This window comes from Danio rerio, chromosome 24, assembly GCF_049306965.1.
Source record: "Danio rerio strain Tuebingen ecotype United States chromosome 24, GRCz12tu, whole genome shotgun sequence".
NCBI classification, from domain to species: domain Eukaryota; kingdom Metazoa; phylum Chordata; class Actinopteri; order Cypriniformes; family Danionidae; genus Danio; species Danio rerio.
The window spans coordinates 36,300,517-36,321,949 of record NC_133199.1 but is presented as its reverse complement, the minus strand read 5'-3'; the positions used below and the strand labels follow the sequence as shown (position 1 = coordinate 36,321,949).

The window sequence follows — 21,433 nt, the reverse complement described above, 5'->3', positions numbered from 1 at the left end:
GAAAAGAGATTCTTAAAAGCTTCTCTTATACATAAAACAAAACAAAATAAATTTAGACCTTTTTTGTGCTAGAAATAAATGCAGATCATCATGTTTGATAATAATAATGCCTCATTTGCATATTTAAACAGCATTGTAGAAATCTTGTAAAGCAAAAAAGGTTTGCAAATTTTACCGTAATCACTCAACTGGGGAGCCAAGGTTAGTAATGCTTTCAGTAAAACTTACTGTCTTACCTTAATTATAGAATAATTATGCTTTGTTTTGTTCGGGACGTCAACCAAGTTATTTTTCCATAACACAGCTCTCTTCTTCCCTTGTTTTATGCTCTTTTTTAACCTGACATGGCTGATGTTATTGAGCAGTAACGGTTGTTTTAAGCAATAATTGTACAATGGGTTATAAATTAAACGAGGACGTGCTGATGATTGATTTGCAGGCCTCGTATGATTTCTGAAAACGGTCACCTCACTTTCTCTGCTGGTTACAACAAAGACATTCGCTTCACTACCTCAGGAACAGGAAGTCTGAAAGTGGGCGCAGAAGACCTCATCCTGCAGATAAACCAGGTCAGTTCTAGTAGAAATATTAATCTTATTGGAAATAACGAACTGAGAGATGTTTATGCAAGTATTTCTGTTGGTCGAACATATTCAACTTTTGTTTAACTGCTTGTTTTGTATTTATTTGGTTTTAGATTATTTTTGTGTATTACTTTTTTTAAGATTCTATGGGCTCTATGCACAGCTAGAGTTTTAGTCAACAATAAACTTCCGGTGAAAGCTTAATGTGACTATTTTCAATTTCACAAGGTTGTTTTTTACTGCAACGATATTGTATTGTAATTGTATTGTATTGTGATGTAATTACAATACACTCAGATTAATAGACTTAAGCATTCATTTAGTTATTCAAGAGGAAAACGAGATGATAGACTGTTGTAAACACTAGTGCCGTCAGTAACAACAGGCTATCCAGAAACTCCATTAAAAATACTGGGGTAAAATAAACTCATATATAAAGTATAAAAACAAATAAATAAAATAGTCATATTTTAAAGACATGATGGTCTTTAAGAAATGCACTTTAATGCAGTGCTTTTTGTCTGATCTGAGACCCACTTCATATCGTATATCTAGGGCCGGACGGAATCTGCAGACGTTTTTTGCTATTTCTGCTGAGAGTTTTGGAAAAAGTCTGTGGATTTCTGTGGAATTATTTTGGGAGTATCATAACTAAAACTTTAATATATGAAATAAATCATAATGGGCTCTATTTTGACGGTCCAAAACGCAGGGCGCAAACGCTTCCAGGGCCTTTGTTTTGCGCCGTGGCGCATGCTAAAAGGGTTGAGTTTATTTTCTTAATGAGTTGTAGGTGTGTTTTGAGAATAAACCAATCAGAGTCTCATCTCCCATTTTCTTTAAGAGCCAGCTGTGTCGCGCCAAGAGCGCATTCGCTATTTACAGGACGTAAAGTAAGTCTAAGTGGAAAAACTGAGCATTTCACAAGCAAACAGTTCACAGTTTTTTATTTTTTAACAGAAAACTGTTAAACAGAGCATCTACTGCGTGAGAATGTTAGATAATGGATCTACTTTCACTTTCGCTCTTGGATAGGGAATACTTTAAGCACAGACATCAATTAGTCTATAAATAAATTATTTTGTTTGTTAAGCGCAAATATTTGTTTCAAAACTATTTCTATATTCAGTTCTAATTTCCAGCAAACGAATAAATGAACAATAATAACAAAATGTGCTCAAAAACCTGAATTTTATCCTAAAACACATGCTGTGCCCCATATGGTCTAAAACCTGACAGGTGGGCAAATCTAAGCTTGTTTTTAATAAAACAAATATAAATATGGAGATAATAAATAATACTGCTAATAATAATAACATTATACAAAAGCAAATTGTTATGAATGAACTGAAAAAGCCTCCCGAGATGAAGAAGACATAAAAGCAGTGATTTTTCATATTTATGTAGGCTAGAAAATAAAATGTTTTGTAATATTGAATCCTTTATATTTCTATCCTATATCTATTCTTATTATATCCTAAATATATCCTTAATATTAAAATTTTTGCGTATATAAAGATATTTGCCTATTGCTCTGTTGTGCGTATTAAGCAGTGCGTAAGTGAGGCGCAACTCTGCGCTGGAGTTTAGACCGGGTTAGTTTTGGTCTAATGAAAAATATATTTTAGTTTCTCAAAATAGCAACGCGCCAGCCGTGCGCCTCAGAACGCCTTCCTTTTTAGACCAGAACGCCTATGGGCGCACATATGAGCGCTAATGCATTTGCTATTTAAACAGCATAGCGCAACGCCTCAAAACGACTCTTGCAACAAGCTGAAACTTGCAAAAGACTATTTCGCCACGTCTTGCGCCACATTGCGCTGGGTGTATGATAGGGCCCTATATCTTTTTAACTTTTATTTAATGTTTAAAATGCAAATCCAATTAGAATCAATAAAATTGGTAAATAAAGCAGGTTTGCCATATAATATATTTAGTAAAAGACAGAAAATAATACTGTACAAACTGCATTGTACATAAATCAGATGAACATTTTCATGTTAGTCAATAATTTTACTGAAATTAATAAAAAAAACTGAATATATATAAATTTACACACATTTACACAAGTAAATAAACAGAATTAATAATGGGCTAAAAATCTATGGAAATCTGTGGAAAATCTGTGTGCGCAGATTCCGGGTGGGCTTACGTATATCTAACAGGCAGTGAAGATCGCTGATTTTTAAAGAAATCAGATCTTAAACGTTACAATTTTGTAATGGAAAGACAGCTCACCGGAAGCTCTTGGGCTGCCTGGCTGAAAATGAAAAGTCCGTGTGCATGTAGCCTATTATTTGCTGCATTTTTTTTCTTTTCTGATGTTTCTTTATCTGTTAAGACAATTTTTTTTATCACATTATTAATGAATCCTTATATTTCAAAACCCTTTTAAATCTTAAAGAATGTGTTGTTTTTTTCAGAAACTTTGTAAAGTTTCATAAACTAATTTCGAGAGGAGCACGTGATATGATTGTGCATCGCTGGCCACTCATCCATAATCAGTAATAATCCAATCAGAATGATCCTAGCTTAATATAAATGGATCACTTTCTCCTTTTTGCCCTATCTTCTTTTTGGAAGAATCCCCTCTTCCACCCCATCTCCTCCTTTTTCTCCCCTTCTAAAGGGGGAGCGATCGAGACCTACCTGATCTCGGTTCTCCTGATATGCTTCTAGACCGGGCGGGAGCCCTGGGCTCAAATATCTCCGAGCTCAGGGTTCTCTCCCGGGACAGCATGCCAAACCTGCTATAAATGCCAAGCATATCTAAGTGGGAACTCTTGAAATATTTTTTGAAGGAAAAAGCAATGTGAGGAAAGCTTTGTTATAGTGCACTGGACAAGTCTCTACTGGTTCGACCGACGCATGTACGAGGCAGGAAGTTCTGTACAATTACCTAATATCGCCTTAAAGATATCAGCATAATTTTGTTATAGGACCGATAATGATAACATTAAAAATAGCATTTATTGGTCGATAACGATATGGCTGTCGCTATACATGGGGCATCCCTACTTTTCCTTGTGTCTTCTTTTATTGTTAAATTTTTCTTCAGTTTTTTTAAATTTATTTAATTGTGTATTTTTTATTGCATTAAATTTTCAATTTCAATAGAAAATTATTTCAATTTATTTTATTTCAAATATTTTATTTATTTTTTTCAATATTTTATTTAAAACCAGCACGTTTTTTTATTATACTTTTTTTGTTATTACACTTCATTCATGCACCAGTACAGACCAAGCTCTTTATAAAGTACATGTTATCAAACCAATTTGCATAAAGCTCAATCATTTTAAACTGTGTTCCAGATCAAAAAGAACAAAGAGGACATCGACACCATCAAAAACAGCGGCCCGTCTGAGGATATCAAAAACCAGCTTCATCTGCTTGACACCAGAGTCACCACACTGGAGTCAAAAGTCCAGAGCATTGAACAGGTATCACCGTAATCTCACTCAAATGATCATATGAACACCTTTATGACTCAATTGACCTTTTATGATCTTCTGCTTGCTCTCCACAGACTGTCCAGCGAAAGACGTGCAGCAGTAACCCATGCCAGAACACAGGAACCTGCTTGAACCTGCTGGATGCTTTTCATTGCCTCTGTCCTGACAACTGGCAGGTCAGTCATGGAAACAGACGTCTGTGTGTTTTGATGTCTTCATGTGTGAATCTGACCTGCTGCAACACTCTTTCCTCTTTATTTTGTGCTTAAATTTGAAGAAAAACTCTTTTTTTATTTACCTTTTTAGCTTTTTTATCTTCTTTCAGTCTAATGTAAACAAAATATAGGAAAATATATATTCTTTTGTCTCACTTTATGATTTTGTGTCTAGACTTCAATTACAGTGCAAATTTCTTTAATCTGTTTTCTCAAAATTATATTTTGAGAGTTAAAAAAATCATGTTTTTGAGATTTAAAAAAAAAGAAAACATCCAATATACAATTTTAAGTCTTTCTTTTATCTCGCTATTTTTTTATCTATACATTTGTGTCTGTATGTTTCAATTATTTAATCTGTTTTTTTTTTTTTTTGAGAAAAAAAAAATATATTTGATTTTTTTTAAGAAAACATCTAATATACAGTTTTAAATGTTTATTTTATCTCTCTTTATACATTTGTGTCTGTATATTTCAATTACAATGCACAATTCTTTAATCTGTTTTCTCAAAACATTTTTGAAAGTACAAAAAATAGTTTTTTGAATTTTTTTTAAGGAGAAAACATCCAAACTACACATTTTCTTTGTCACTTTATTCATTTTTGTCTGTAGATTTCATTTACATTGCATACTACTTTTTTCTGTTTTCTCAATTATTACAAAATTACAGTTCAAAAAATATTTTTTGACAATTAAAAAAAATCATGCAATATACACTTTTAAGAGTTTCTTTTATCTCGCTCCATGCATTTATGTCTGTAGAGTTTAATTACAATGCATAAGTCTTAAATCTTTCATCTCAAAATGACTGCAGCTCTGCACAAGACCTTTGGCCAGCGGAGAAATTAAAATGGTCGTGCCCAACTGAGTCTGGTTTCTCTCAAGGTTTTTTTTTCTTCACTCGCCTCGGTCAAGTTTTTTTTCCCTCTCCGCTGTTGCCACTAACTTGCATGGTTTGGGATCGGTAGAGCTAACCATCGATGAATTTGCTTTTCAGTATTTAAACTCTCAGTAATGATTTTAAACCACACTGAACTGAGCTAAACTGAACTGAACTTAAACACTAAAAACTGAACTACCCTGATCCAGTACTATGACCATTTATGTGAAGCTGCTTTGACACAATCTACATTTTAAAAGCGCTATACAAATAAAGCTGAATTGAATAGAATTTTTGAGAGTATTAAATAATGTTTTTTTGTGAATATTTTTAAAAGAAAACATCCAATATATACTTTTAAGAGTTTATTTTATTGCACTTCACACATTTGTTTCTGTATATTTTAGTTATGATTATTTTCCTTATCTGTTTTCTCCAAACATTTTTATTTTAAAATGAAAACATCCAATATACATTGTTAAGTGTTTACTTCATCCCTCTTTATACATTTATGTCTGAGGATTTCAATTAATTCCTTGAATCTGTTTTTTCAATGTGTTTTTTTTATCTCACTTTATACATTTGTGTATGTAGATATATATATATATATATATATATATATATATATATATATATATATATATATATATATATATATATATATATATATATATATATATTTTATTTTTTTATCCCAGCTGTTTTCAATATTTTCTGATTTATGATCATTTGTAATAAAGTAATTATATTATAGTGATAAAAGAGATTCCCAAAATTCTCTCTTTAAAAATGTTGCATCAAATGTGTCAAAAAAACAAAAACAATTTTGACTTCATTCAATGTTTAGATTTTTGTGCAGAAAAAATCTTTAACAATACCTAATTTGTGCATTCAAAACATACAGTTAACAAAAATAAATACAAAACAAAATGTTTGCAATTCTTAATGTGGTCAAACAACTGGGAAATGATGATAAACTATTAGTATTTTTTAACTCTGTTCACCTGCAGTGCCTTGAGACCCCAGTTTTCACTTGATCAAAAAAGTTTGTCCTGCTGCTGTTTTCTCTGTACTATGTGCTTCAGTTCATACATTTTGACCTGAACTAAATTTCTTGGTCTTTCTGAAGGGTCCTACATGTGCTGTGGATGTGAATGAGTGTCAGGTGTTGGCAGGAACTCCACTCGGATGTCAGAATGGAGCCACATGTAACAACACTCCTGGATCCTACACGTAATCCTGCATTATTTTTCTTCTGATCTGAGTTTTAGTGACATATAAGCCTTTAAATGTATACTTTACTGGTGTTTGTCAGGTGTACCTGTACTCCAGAATGGTACGGTCCACACTGTACATCTCGCTATGATGACTGTGCTGGTGGAAGTCAAGATCTGTGTGTTCACGGCCTCTGCATTGATTCTGACAGAGTCAATCCCAATGAGGTGATTTTATTAATTCACATTTCACTCTCCCTCCCTTCTCAATCTATCAACCATTTATACTACAGGGTTGTTGAGTGCTTGATTCTAATTGGCTGGTGAAAATTCTAATGTAGATAAACACACAGTAGAAGTTGTTCCAGGCAGGTTTTGACCACATTACAGTTCCATATCACTACGCCCAGTGACTTCAGTTGTTGTGTCTTAATGCGCATACTTGTACTACATTCCAGAAGTATGTACTTTTTTTTTTTTTTAGAAGAAAAGTACATACTTTTGAGTTTGTAACAGAAGAGCATGCAAGCTTTGGGATATACTAATTCCTCATTAACAGACAGTTATGTTGCTTATTTACATGCCCTGCTATCATCTTGCCCTGCTCTTGCCCTGCTATTGATCTGCTTAATCCAGCATAGAACCAGCTTAAACCAGCATGCAAACAGCAAAGAACCAGTTTAATCTAGCAACAAAAAAAAAAATCATAAACCAACAGGTAACCAGCAAAGAAGCAGTTTAAACAGGCAAAAACTGCTCAAACCAGCACAAGACTAGCAAAGAACCAGATTAAACCAGCAAAGAACAAGCTTAAACCAGCAAAAAAAGCTTAAACCAGCACATGACCAGCAAAGAACCAGCTTAAACCAGTAAAGAACAATCTTAAACCAGCAAAGAAGCAGTTTAAACCAGCAAACATCTGCTTAAACCAGCAAAGAACCAGCTTAGACCAGCAAAGAACCAGTTTAAACCAGCAAAGAACTGCATAAGCCAGCACATGGCCAGCAAAGAACCAGCTTAAACCAGTAAAGAACAAGCTTAAAGCAGCAAAGAAGCAGTTTAAACCAGCAAAAATCTGCTTAAACCAGCAAAGAACCAGCTTAAACCAGCAAAGAACCAGTTTAAACCAGCAAAGAACTGCTTAAACCAGCACATGACCAGCAAAGAACCAGATTAAACCAGCAAAGAGGCAGTTTAAACCAGCAAAATACTGCTTAAACCAGCACATGACCAGCAAAGAACCATCTTAAACCAGCAAAGATCCAGTTTAAACCAGCATAAAACAGCTAAAACCAGCAAAGTGTATTTTCCTGTGAATTATTACTAAATAATGCAACATTATATAATAATTCAGTGGCCTGTCATTAGTTATTTCTTGCATAGTCTAGTCTTACAGAATATTCTTAAAGCACTCTTAATATTTAGCTCAAGCATGACCATTCATTTCTCCATTGGAAATGTCAAATGTTTTTTTTTTTTTATTCTTTGCAAAACAACACAAAAAGTGTGCCTTTTTAATTCCTGATTTCAGCCCAAGTATAAGTGTATCTGTGATGCTGGCTGGACGTCTCCACCCGGAGTGGCTGCGTGCACCGCCGATATTGATGAGTGCAGTCTTCCCACCAAACCCTGCTCCACAAACCCTCCCGTGGAGTGTTTCAACACGCTGGGTTCCTTTTACTGCGGGGCCTGTCCTTCAGGTCAGATCTCTCAATCCAGCTGAGACATGCCAGATTACATTATTGTCATCTTGTCACTAGTTCATGGGCACATTTATAATTGAAGGCATGTAGCAAGAATATGTGCTAATGCTTTAGTTTAAGGACCAGTTGTTACTATTGAGCAGTGGCTATTTTTAAGATATGAGCTTAGTATTAGTTTATTTCTACTTATAGAAATCGAATAGTACCCACTACATAAACCCGACTTCTACCTTTATAACTATTAATAAGCTGCAAATATTGAGGCAAATGTAGTAGTTAAAGGTGCAATAGGTTATTCTATGTTTTGATGATGATTAATTTGTTATGATAATGTTGATGATGAAGACTATATTTGTCACATACACTTTTACATGTAGTGAAATTGGACCCCCCTGACCAAAACATCACACATTTCAGATGGAAGACAGGTCAGACGAGAGGTAGCTTTTAGAAAGAGGAAATAAGATACTTTTGGGAAGAGGGAGGTGAAAAAAAAGTTTCCTCTCAGACTGTCCTTGACGTAGGGCAGTGTGAGATCAGGGGGGGAAAGGCCCTCGTTCAAAATGCTGGTTGAAAGTCTCTGCACATCCTGATAGCTATCATTTTATTAAACGTATTTAAATGTATTTTAATATTCTGTGGTAGATGTGGGAGCTAGAAAAAACTTGTCCAGTAAAAACCTTCGGTTTGAATATTACTATAGGCGGTCCTACATGCCTGTTAAAATATGTAATTGTTGAAAATGTTCACACAGAATCACAGACGTAGTTCAGACATTGCAGGCAAACATCAGCAAACTACCTTATTTTTTATGTGTGGAATTGTTATTACTAAATGTTAGGGCTGTGCAATTAATCGAAAATCGAAAAAATGGCTTCAAACGATTATGAAAAAGCATTAATCGAGATAATTGATTATTGCATTATATAGCGCCCCCTTTTCAGCTGTACACATCTGTTGCTCCTAAAAGCGCGAAAGACCGCGTGCTTATGTGTGTGCGGCACGCGCACACAGCCAGAACCATGTGGCCGGTCAGCATTCGGCCTCATTCGCACACTGAAGCTGGAACTATACTCGTGTGGTGCCGCATGCGCACCTCGCGAAGCGGACGAGGCGCAGACATCTAAAGTCATCTTAATTTGAGCGCTTTAATGGTAAAATAGGTGTCAAAACGCAGTGTTTAGTGATTATTCATAATAACCCTAATTTGTGTAATAAACAAATGAGTTGAGGATCAAAAGACGTGAAAGAAACCGTTAAAGAGACAGCGCGCGATGTTGTTTTTATCATTAATCAAACAAAACAAGAAAATCCCTCTCTGCTCTTGACTGAAGGATTTTTTTAGCTAAAGTGTTTATCTTACAGTGAAGATGCTTAAAGCACAGTTTCATATTGTTATTCTATTGTATTTATTTCTCTTTCCTTTGCAGGGAGGAAAATAACTGTATGTATACATTGAAGTCAGAATTATTAGCCCTCCTAAATATTAGCAACCCTTTTCCTGCCCAATTTCTGTTTAATGGAAAAAAGTTTTTTAAACTTATTTTTGAACATAATCGTTTTGATATATCATTTCTGATTACTGATTTCTTTTATCTTTGCTATGATGACGGTACATAATATTTTTCTAGATGTTTTTCTAAATACAAGCATTCAGATTAAAGTGCAATTCAGAGGCTTAATAAGGGTAATTAAGCAATTCATTGTATAACAGTAGTTTACCTGCTTTTATTCTAGCTAAAATAAAACAAATAAGCCTAGAAGAAAAAAAATTATAGGAAATACTGTTAAAATTCCTTGCTCTGTTGAACATCATTTGGGAAATATTTATTTAAAAAAAAACATATTCCCAGGAGCGCTAATAATTTTGACTTCAACAGTAATCGTTTTAAATAATCGTGATTACAATTATGACCAAAATAATCGTGATTATGATTTTTCCCAAAATCGAGCAGCCATACTAAATGTACTATATTACATGTCAATTTGCATTTTTTATAGTGGGACATTGGCTTTTAGAGCTATCATGCTCATGTTAGCATTTTTCAAGATCTCCTGTTGCACCTTTTATTGCAACATGAATTTAGCATGTTCATTTATACTGGTAAAGATGTTGTCATACATGAGCTAAGACAGATAAAATATACTTAATTTCCACATAAAAAAGTCTGTTGCACCTTTCATTTTTATTTTAATTGTGAGAACTGTACTTTAAAATAAAGTGTGACCCAATGTCATTTTTGCGATTCCTCCAGGATGGCAGGGTAACGGTTACAGCTGCCAGGATGTCGATGAATGTGCCACAAACAATGGAGGCTGTTCTACTTCCCCTTTTGTGCCTTGTCTCAACACTATGGGCTCCTTCCACTGCGGACAGTGTCCTCCAGGTGAAGCTCACATCCTGATTCTCATGCACTTTAAAATAATTCTAACCCTTAGCTGCTAGGAGTGTGCTAAACACACTAAAAATGTGCTAGCAAGAGCTAAACTCTAGTATAGTAAAAGTGCACTAGCCTAACCATGTATTCTGTCATAATGATTAACATGTGTACACTGTAGGTACTGTAAGCAGGCTATAAATATGCTAGCAACATGTTTAAGGAGGCTACAAAGATGCTAACCCTTACCTTTATTATAGTAAAAATGTACTAACCTAACTATGTATTATGGCATAATGATTAACATGTGTACTGCAGTTACTATAACCAAGCTAGAAATAAGTTAGCAACATGTTTAAATATGCTACAAATGTGTTTGAAGCTAGCAATGTGGTAAAACATGCTAATAATATCCCAAAACATGCTAGCAATTACGAAAAATGTGCTAGCAACAGGCTAAATATTATAGTAAGTTTATTAGCTTAGCCATGTATTCTGCTGTAATGATTAACATTTGTACACTGTAGGTACTGAAAACATGCTAGAAATAAGCAAGCAACATGTTGAAGGATGTTAAAAGGGTGTTAGAAGTTAGCAATGTGGTAAAACATGCTAATAATATGCTAAAACATGTTACCAACTATGAAAAATGTGCTAGCAACAGACTAATCCTCAGCTTTATTTTAGTTAAAGTGTTGTAGCCTAAACATGCATTCTGAAATTATGAATAACATTTGTACACTGTGGGTACTGTAACCATGCTATAAATATGCTAGCAACATGTTTAGGGTGCTACAAAGGTGTTAGAAGCTAATAATGTGTAAAACATGCTATGCGAAAACGTTAACAACTTGAAAAAATGTGCTAGCAACCAGTTAACCCCTACCTATAGTAAAAGTGTAGTAGCTTAACCATGTATTCTGGCATGTGGTTGACATGTGTGCACTGTAGGTACTGTAAACATGCTAGAAATATGCTAGCAACATGTTTGATAATGCTACAAAGGTGCTAGAAGTTATCAATGTGATAAAACATGCTGACAATATCCCAAAACATGTTAACAACTATGAAAAATGTTAAAAAAAGGCTAACCCTAACCTTTATTTTTCATAAATGTGTAGTAGCTTAACCATGCATGATGGCATAATGATTAGCATTTGTTTACTGTAGGTACTGCAAGCACGTTATAAATATGCTAGCAAAATGTTTAAGGATGCTACAAAGGTGTTAGAAGGCTAGCAATGGGGTAAAACATTCTAATACTATACCAAAACATGTTAGCAACAATGAAAAATGTGCTAGCAACAGACTAACCCTAACCTTTATTTTTAGTAAATTTGTAGTAGCCAAACCATGTATTATGGCATAATATTTTAACTTTTGTTTAATGTAGGTACTGCATGCCTGTTATAAATATGCTAGCAACATGTTTAAGGATGCTACAAAGAGGCTAAAAGCTAGCAATGTGGTAAAACATGCTAGTAATATGCTAGAACTTTCTAGGAATGCGCTAAATCACATTAACTTAATGATGTAAAATATGTTAGCAACTATGTAAACATCCTGGAATGATGCTAGCAACATGAAGCAATGTTTAAAAGGTGCTAGAAGTAAGAAATGCTAAAATCAGTTGTAAAAACTACTTGACAGTGCTTAATCATAATACCAATCAAGTATAATGCTATAAATAGCTAGTAACATGCTGAGCATGTTAGCAGTGTGTTAGAATGTGCTGTCAATGCTAAAAGCTGCTAATTTTAAATGCTTTTTTAAATGTTTGATCATAAAGCTGTATTTAAGCATCATTATTTGAGTCTTCAATGTCACGTGACCCTGCTGAAAAATCCAGCTTAAACCAGCCTAGGCTGGTTGGTTGGTTTTAGCTGGTCAACCAGGCTGGTTTTAGAGAGGTTTTGGCCATTTCAAGACTGGCTTCCAGCCATTTCCAGCCTGGAAAATGACCAGCTAAATCCAGCTAAAACCAGCTTGGCCAGCCTGGTTTAAGCTGGACAAAACTGTTTTAGCTGGTCATCTCCCAGCCTGGAAATGGCCAAAACCCCTCTAAAACCAGCCTGGTCGACCAGCTAAAACCAGCCAACCAGCCTAGGCTGGTTTAAGCTGTTTTTTCAGTAGGGGATCCTTCAGAAAGCATTCTAATATAGCCATTTATCATTTGTATCAATGCTAAAGTTGATTCATTATAAATTTCAGGTGATCTTGCTCAATAATAGTATTACTTTAGATCTGTTAAGTTTAAAGAAGCCCCAGAAAGGCAGCTCAATTGCTTTCTAGAAGCTTCTGGAAGCATTATATGCCAGTTACATCAAAATAAGTCATTATGGGTGAACTGTGGATTTAATATCTCAACCTTCGCAATCAAGTCTTGTCCTAATTTTTTACTTTTTATATTATAATTTCCCTCCAGAGATGCATGAGAGAATGAAACCTTGGTATTTATTTGGTTATTTGTCTCTCTGTAATATATTTCAATGAGAGACATATGCTTGTAGTTTCATTTTAATCCCTCAGGGAGTGACGGCCATATAAACTCAGGCTTGAAGGATGCATTTGCTGGGTTCATTGAGTACAGTGCTGTCTGCTCGTCCTGCTAATACATTCAGCCTTACAAGTCTCAATTGACTGCTAGATTGCAGAGGAAGACCAGACACACTGAACCGATAGAGCTAAAATAGCCATTAAATGTAAGATGAGCTTGCTTGACCGCATGTGTGTGTCCTCAGGCTATGAGGGAGACGGGAAGACTTGCACTCAAGCTGACATCTGCTCCACCAACAATGGAGGATGTTTTCCACTGGCTACCTGCACTTCAACTCCAGGTACACACATCATAACTTTACTGTAGTTAGTCTTTATGGCAGCGCATGATCACCAGTAGCACATGTTATGACAGTGTCAATAAAAGCGCGTTAAATTGTGTTGTAATGAAAGCTCCTGTCATAAAAGACATAATTGCTATCTGTGTCTATTTTTACAGGTTTGTTTTAGTCTTGGCGTTTGTCTTTTGATTTAAATATATAATTTGTTATATTAATTAATGTTATATTAATTAATATAACATTCATATATAATATATAACACTATATAATATATATATATATATATATATATATATATATATATATATATATATATATATAAACACTATTGTAATTGTAATAATTATTATAATAATAATATTGCAGGGAAAATCTGAATTGCGGCATCAAAAATAGTTATTGTGTACAACAAAACAGTTATTGTGTGTACTGCACTTGTGTGAAAAAGTCTCAATTACCTTTTTATTTTATTTATTTTTGGTTTTATTTTTTTATGTGTTTATGTGTGAAAAAAAACTTCCATTGAATCATTACAAATAAATACAAAACCAATATATAGATATTTTTTTAAACTATCAAATTCAGAAATATTACGCAAAAACTGGATTTTAGTTTAAGTTCACTTCTTTTTTTTCTATTGTTTGAGCAGTTACAAGTTTTATGTGCTGCATTATATTATTCATTCATTCATTCATTCATTCATTTTCTTTTGGCTTAGTCCCTTTATTAATCAGGAGTCGCCCCAGCGGAATGAACCACCAACTTATCCAGCATATGCTTTACACAGTGGATGTCCTTCCAGCTGCAACCCAGCACTGGGAAACACCCATACACTCACATTCATACACATACACTACAGACAATTTAGCTTATCCAATTCACCTATAGCACATGACTTTGGACTGTGGGGAAACCGGAGCACCCGGAGGAAACCCACGCCAACACAGGGAGAACATGCAAACTCCACACAAATCAAATGAAATCACTTTTATTGTCACATCATCATCAGCACATGTGCTGTGATGAGTGAAAAGCTTTGGTGCTGGCTCTAGACAGTGCAAAATACAACAACATATAACAGCATACTCCCAAAAAAACAGGACAATGAAAAATTGGCAGTGTTGACAGCGATATGTACAATGAATAGGTGCGCACATAGTTGTAGGCAGTATTGTTTTAAGTATGAATTGGTTAAAGTGCAGCGCATGCTACATATTGATAGTGTGCAGTGAGGGGTATGGAAGAGTTTGTGTGGGGTGTGTTAAGTGTTCATCAGTCTGATAGTTTGAGGTAAGAAACTTTCCTTCAGTCAGCTGGTGCGTGACCGGATGCTGTGGAACCGTCTGCCTGAGGGTAACAGAGAGAAATGTCTATGGCTTGGGTGGCTGGAGTCGCTGATGATTATCTTGGCCTGGTGTAGATGTCCTGGAGGGAGGGAAACTCACCTCCTACTTTGCGTCCAGCAGTTCGCACAATCCTATGTAGGCCTTTGCGATTACTGCTAGTGCTGTTTCCATAGCAGGTGGTGATACAGCCAGACGTTATGCTCTCCACAGTGCAGGTGTAATACCAACTGATCCAGCCGGGGCTCAAACTAGCGACCTTCTTGCTGTGAGGCAATTCTGCTCACCACTGAGCCACCGTTTTGCATCCCATTAAAATATATTCTGATTATTCCTTCATTCATTTTCTTTTCAGCTTAGTCACTTTATTAGTCTGGGGTCGCCACAGCGGAATAAACCGCCAACTTATCCAGCATATGTTTTATGCAGCGGATGCTAACTTACATTGGAACCAGCGACCTTCTTGCTGTGAGGCAATTGTGCTAACCACTGAGCCACCGTTTTGCCTCGCATTAAAATATAGTCTGATTATTCATTCATTCATTTTCTTTTCAGCTTAGTCAATTTATTAATATGGGGTTGCCACAGCGGAATGAACCGCCAACTTATCCAGCATGCTTTATGCAGCGGATGCCAACTGACATTGGAACCAGCGACCTTCTTGCTGTGAGGTGACAGTGCTACCCACTGCGCCACCCTATATTTTGATTATATTATTTTAAATTATATATTTTTGGCTTGGTTCCCTAGTTTTTATGTTTAAAAAATGCTTATATTATTATATGTTTACATATATAGAATATTATTAATATGCATTTTATAATTATTTTCTTATTTTATTCTGTCTTTTTGCAGTTTATTTGATTATAAGTCATTAAAAGTATTATCAGCAAGTGCTTTTGTTATCTCATCTTTGCCATAATTAGCTCAGAAAAGTTTATTACAATCATATTTAATTATAGTTATTCGTTTTAAAAGTCACACTTACTATTTTATTCATTCTCCCTTGGCTTGGTCTCTGATTTATCAGAGGTCGCCACAGTGGAATGAACCACCAACTATTCTGGCATATGTTTTACGCAGCGGATGCTCTTCCAGTCGCAACCCAGTACTGGGAAACACCCATACACTCCTACATTCACACACACACACACACACACACTCGTACACTATGTCTAGTTTTGATTCATCTATTCACATATAGCAAATGTCTTTGGACTGTGGCGGTAACCGGATAACTTCAGTTATACATTAAATAACATCATCATTTATTTGCCTCTGTTTCCAGGAAGCACTATCCCATTATGCACCTGTCCTCCTGGTTATGTTGGTAACGGCTACGGACCCACAGGCTGTACTCAGATCAGTGACATTTGTGGCACTAGTAACCCTTGCGTCAATGGTCAATGTGAGGTTAGTAACTTCCCATAATTCTGTTTCCATCAAAATACAGCATTCCACATATCTTTACATTTGATTTCCTCACAATCTCTCAGATTTTCAAGTTTTTAAGTGTACATTTTTAGCTGCAATGGTTGCAAGCAAAACAAAACAGTTTTAGTGGTAATGTAGGTCATATGAAATGAACTGATATCACAGAATATCCAAATTTTAGGATCTGCATCAATTAGATATTTCAGAAGTTGTTGTAATGACATACATCCAGAAAGTCTTCAAAACTGGTTAGCTCTACAGCATATGAAGAAGTGTCCCAGTAGATATTTGACACCTTTTTTACATGGCAGAGAGACTAAGGGTGCTTTCACACCTGCGAATCGATTCAGTTGTTCCCAAACAAGGATTCAAATTGTTACATTGTTGCTCTTTGCTCTTGGTGCGGTTCGCTTTCACACTGCAAAGTTTCTAATCGGACCAAAAGAGCTAAAACAAGTCACGTGTGAGTAAACTCTCCTCACATTTGTCAGAGTTTCACGGTTTATTTTGCAGAGTCCTGCTTAGCTGTCAGGGGGGGGTTATGCTTTGGTGGTGTTTGACAAGGTGCGTGCGACGTGTCTGAAGAGCGAGAAGGGATGCGGTGAGAAGGGTGCGCAACATATTTGAGGCCCGGGAGAGAGACGCGTGATTACTTGGCATCGGGGTGTCTCTGTGCATTTGTGGTAGACTCGGGATGTCTGTTGAATGACCTCCCGCCCTACTCATATTTCTCTCTTCATGTATGCCTATTATATCCAAAAAACACTGTGATATAACCGGGCTCGGATCGTATCGCTTTCTCACTACAATCAATGTAGAGTTAGTTTCAATCGAGCCAAGTCACCTCATCTTGAAGCGATTGTTTTGGCACGGATCCGAGAGCGATTGGTGAATTCACATATGCCAAACGAACCGCGCTAACTGGGCAAAAGAGACAGGTTCAGAAACAAAAGCCTAGATGTGAGAGCACCCTAAGTTTGTTTAGTATTTAGGGGATGTAATATGTTCTATGCAAGATATTAAATAAAATAAAATAGCCAGTTTGTGTTGCTTCTACAAGTACTCCATTCCCTATCAGTATAAGAACACTCCAAATCTGATTCTCATTTTCACTTTAATATGCAGATTGATATTCAGATTACTGTATATAGAGATTACTGTATATAGATATTCAGATTACTGTATATAGAGATTACTGTATATAGATATTCAGATTACTGTATATAGAGGAAGTTAAACCCTTTGTAGATACATATCTGGTATTGAGCAATCTGTCTTCCAATAGAGATTCATCAGGTATGCAATGACTCCACTCATGCTATAACCCAGTGTCTTGTTTGTAAATATTTTTTAAAAGTTGTGTTTTCTCCACAATTTCTATTTAGAATACAGCCACTGGTTATGTCTGCCACTGTGATCCAGGCTGGGCAGGTCAGAACTGCGATCAGAACATGAACGAATGCTCCAGCAATCCCTGCCAGAATGGAGGAACCTGCACTGATGGCATCAATGGCTACACCTGTACCTGCACAGCACAGTGGACCGGCCCGCAGTGCCAGACTCCACAGCAAGGTGTGTGTTCGCTGCACATGTCGGTATGTGATAGCTTATGTTTTTTTTACACTAGTAACTTCATGATCTATGATGTGCTTCAGAGTGTGGAGGAATTCTAGAAAGTCCAGCCGGCACCTTCAGCTACCCTAATAATCCAGGAACCGGTGATTATGATCACCAGGTCAGCTGTGCCTGGGTCATCAGAACTGACCCAAACCAGGTAAAGATCAATTATTTAACATACATACAGTCGAATCAAAATGATTCCTGTGAATTTTGTTTCTCTTTTTTAAATATTTCCCAAATGATATTTAACAGAGCATGTAAACTTTCGAAGTATTTTCAATCCAATTTTTTCTTTTACAGTAAGTCTTATTTGTTTTATTTAAGCTAGAGTAAAAGCAGTTTTTATTTTATTTTTTTTACCATTTTAAAGTCAATAATATAGAAATTAAGCAAAAAAAACTTGCTAGAAGAGAAAAGCCAGCCTTGTTTAGCTAATAGAAAGCCAACACCAAGTTAAATAGCCTCTTACTGCAAGCTATACCTAATAAAGTGGCCAGTGAGTACAATATAAATCAATGCGATTTGTCTTTTTTGTGTTCAAAAATCTATTGTTCTTTCCAGATTCTCCGGATCACCTTCCCTTTTTTCGACATTGAGAACAGCGCCTCCTGCAACTTTGATTTCCTGCAAGTCCATGATGGCGAAAGCGCTTCGGCTTTTGTGATTGGAAAATACTGTGGCAGCGCCGCACCAGCCGAACTCTTCAGCTCCCACAATTCTCTGTACTTCTGGTTTCGCTCCGATCATTCAGTCAGTGCTGGCGGCTTCACTGTGGCCTGGCAATCGCAAGCACCAGGTAAATGATGAATGTGATATTAATATTCAAGTGATGGACGAACCACAGCTTACACAGAAGTCGCTTTCAAACCAAGCAGCTTTTTTATTTATAATATACATTTTTATAGTTACCTGCTTGATAGCATTGTGGGTCACGGGAATTTAGAAATATTCCCCGTTTATCAAGATAATTTTAAACCAAGCAGATTTTTTAACCCAATTTTAACCCAATCATACATAATAAGATGGCGATACATGTGCTCATGTTAATCTGGGCAAGGTCATGAACAGAATAAGCATAAAGCAAATGGCATGGCTAGATTTATCCTTTTTACTGTGACTTTTTCCTAGCATATAAATGCATTAAAGGGATAGTTCACTTAAAAATTACAATTCTGTCATCATTTACTCGCCCTCCACTTGTTTCAAACCTATTTGAGTTTCTTCTGTTGAACACAAAAGAACAAATACTGAAGAATGTAAAAAAATAGCCATTGACTTCCATTGAATTTAATATGGATGTTAATGGCTGCTTGTTCCCAACATTCTTCAGAATATCTTGGTTTGTGTTCGACAGAAGAAAGATCCACTTGAGGATGTGTAAATTAATAAATTATCCCTTAAACCCATGCTTTCTGTCAGTTTTAAGAATTCACTCTTAGATATTGATTGACGCTATTAGCAGGTTTGGCATGATGTCCCTGTAGAGAACCCTGAGCACGAAGATAATTGAGCCCAGGGCTCCCCCCCTGGTCAATAAGCATATAAAGGTGTCTGAGGTCAGGTAGGTCTCGAGAGTTCCCCTTGGTAAAGGAGTAAAAGGAGGAGATGGGATGGAAGGGGGGATTCTTCCAAAACAAATGTAGTAGGGCGAAATCTGCCTATTTATTGTAGGCTTGGATCAATCTGATTGGATTATTGATGATTACAGATGAGAGACCAGCTGCGATCAATCATATCACATGCTCCTCTCAAAATTATGCCACAGTCACACTACAGTTTGAGCATGCAAAATTCTGTTGTACGGCGCTGCAAAAAGGGGCGGGATTAAACGATGATTAGACATTTAAAAAGCGAGTAATTGGTCCATATTTTACATTTCTGTCCAGAGAGATCATGTTTTGATCTTTGATCAGTCTTACACAGTCATTTAATGCGATTTTGCTGGTCAGAGTTCACCAAGCTTAGACTTTGCTCCGCAACAAACTGCGAAACTTGTCAAATGAGCTTGCGTTTCCGGTCTGATGCATTCGTGTGCGTATGATTAAAAGTCTTTGGGCAGAAAAGTCCAGTGTGACCGCGGATTTACTTATTGAAGTATACATGTGTTACCTGTGACTGAAATGGTTCATTACTGTGGATTTAAGTGGATTTAAGTAAGAAGTGGAAACATAAAAATGCTTTTTCACCTCATACAGCAAAAGTAAACAATGTACATTCATCTTGAGATGATAATATGACTATATATTTGTTGCAAAAGTCTTCAGTTTTTGATAATTTAACATGACACAAATGTAATAAAAAATACTCAAAGCTGCAAATGCAACTTAGTACGTTTTAACATCACAACTGTGAAATAAATAAATAAATAAATAAACAAATAAATAAATAAAAAATTTATTTTTATAATGTTTAGTGGGACTATGAGTTATATAAATAATTCAGTTAAATTGAAATTCATTTGTATAGCACTTTCCACATTAGTTATTGTTTCCAATTAGCTTTTCAAAAGGTGCACATTATTGTATTACAGACAAAATCAGAAAAGTTTGTTAGTTACTATAACTTTATCAGTTACTAATAACTTCAACTAATTAACTAGTATCTTATAGGTAAATATATATATATATATATATATATATATATATATATATATATATATATATATATATATATATATATATATATATACACATATCAGTGTGAACACAAAATTATTTAATTCACACTTATTCTGCTTCTCTTTCAGTGTGTGGAGGACAGTTGACCAACACATACGGGGACATCAAGTCTCCCGGTTACCCAGGTAACTATCCACCAAACCGGGACTGTTATTGGACGGTGAATGTGAACCCCGGTCTGCTCATCACATTCGCTTTTGGCACTCTTAGCCTGGAGCATCACGATAACTGTAACTTTGACTTCCTGGAGGTACACAAGGCTTGTATCCACATAAAATTTTGAAGTGTTTTTTGTGTTGATGTGCTTCAGTTTCTGGCTTAATTTTGTAGATCAGAGATGGACTGCTCCCTGAAGACTCTCTTCTGGGAAAATACTGCAGTACAGCATCACCACCACCTCTACAGACCACGGGACCTTCGGCCTGGATCCACTTTCACTCAGATTTCAGCATCAGCGATCGTGGATTTCACATCACGTACACTACTTCACCATGTAAGTGCAATTTATGCTGTAAATTTAAGAGAATGGGGTATCGTAAGACCGAATAGGAAAGATAATACAGCTGTACACCAATCAAAAGTCACATTTTTTTAATATATCATGTTTTATTCCTCTTTAATAATCTCTCATGCCTAACCAAGGATGCAATTATTTGATTTAAAATATAAGAAGTGTCATATTGTAAAATATAATTTGAATTAATTCGTTCTTTTGTTTTAATTAGTGCTGGACAAAGATGTTTGAGAATATACAAAAATAATAGCTTACTCATGTTAACTTTTATTTTTAATCTTCAAAATTGTGAGAAAATTGTGGTTTTGATTTTAAGCAAAACAAATTGTGATTCTCTTTTAGCCAGAATCGTGCAGCCCTAGTCTGAACTTTAATATGGCTTAATGCTTTTCTGAACTTGATGATAAAGATTTCCTGTTTGCAGCCAGTGCTTTTAAATTGCTTGTAAAATGTGAAATATGTGCTGTAAATGTAATGCATTAGCAGTAGTTGCACTGAATTGTGGATCATTGCTTCCAAAGTGCGATATTGTCCTTTTTAAATGCTTATAAAGCAGTTTATTTGTGTTATACAGTT

The 21,433-nt window shown here is 35.6% G+C and overlaps 1 protein-coding gene across 1 annotated transcript in view; it reads left to right on the top strand.

The window, feature by feature from the left end:
* The window catches only part of cubn (cubilin (intrinsic factor-cobalamin receptor)), a 116,017-nt gene that overhangs the window by 2,022 nt on the left and 92,562 nt on the right, over positions 1-21,433 (top strand). The window contains exons 2-15 of the mRNA XM_021470374.3: positions 440-569; positions 3,899-4,027; positions 4,114-4,215; positions 6,266-6,369; positions 6,452-6,578; positions 7,882-8,050; positions 10,309-10,440; positions 13,173-13,268; positions 15,900-16,024; positions 17,431-17,617; positions 17,701-17,819; positions 18,227-18,461; positions 20,412-20,593; positions 20,674-20,836. Of these exons, the coding sequence (XP_021326049.2) occupies positions 440-569; positions 3,899-4,027; positions 4,114-4,215; positions 6,266-6,369; positions 6,452-6,578; positions 7,882-8,050; positions 10,309-10,440; positions 13,173-13,268; positions 15,900-16,024; positions 17,431-17,617; positions 17,701-17,819; positions 18,227-18,461; positions 20,412-20,593; positions 20,674-20,836 (2,000 nt within the window). The remainder of the gene's footprint in view (positions 1-439; positions 570-3,898; positions 4,028-4,113; positions 4,216-6,265; positions 6,370-6,451; positions 6,579-7,881; positions 8,051-10,308; positions 10,441-13,172; positions 13,269-15,899; positions 16,025-17,430; positions 17,618-17,700; positions 17,820-18,226; positions 18,462-20,411; positions 20,594-20,673; positions 20,837-21,433) is intronic.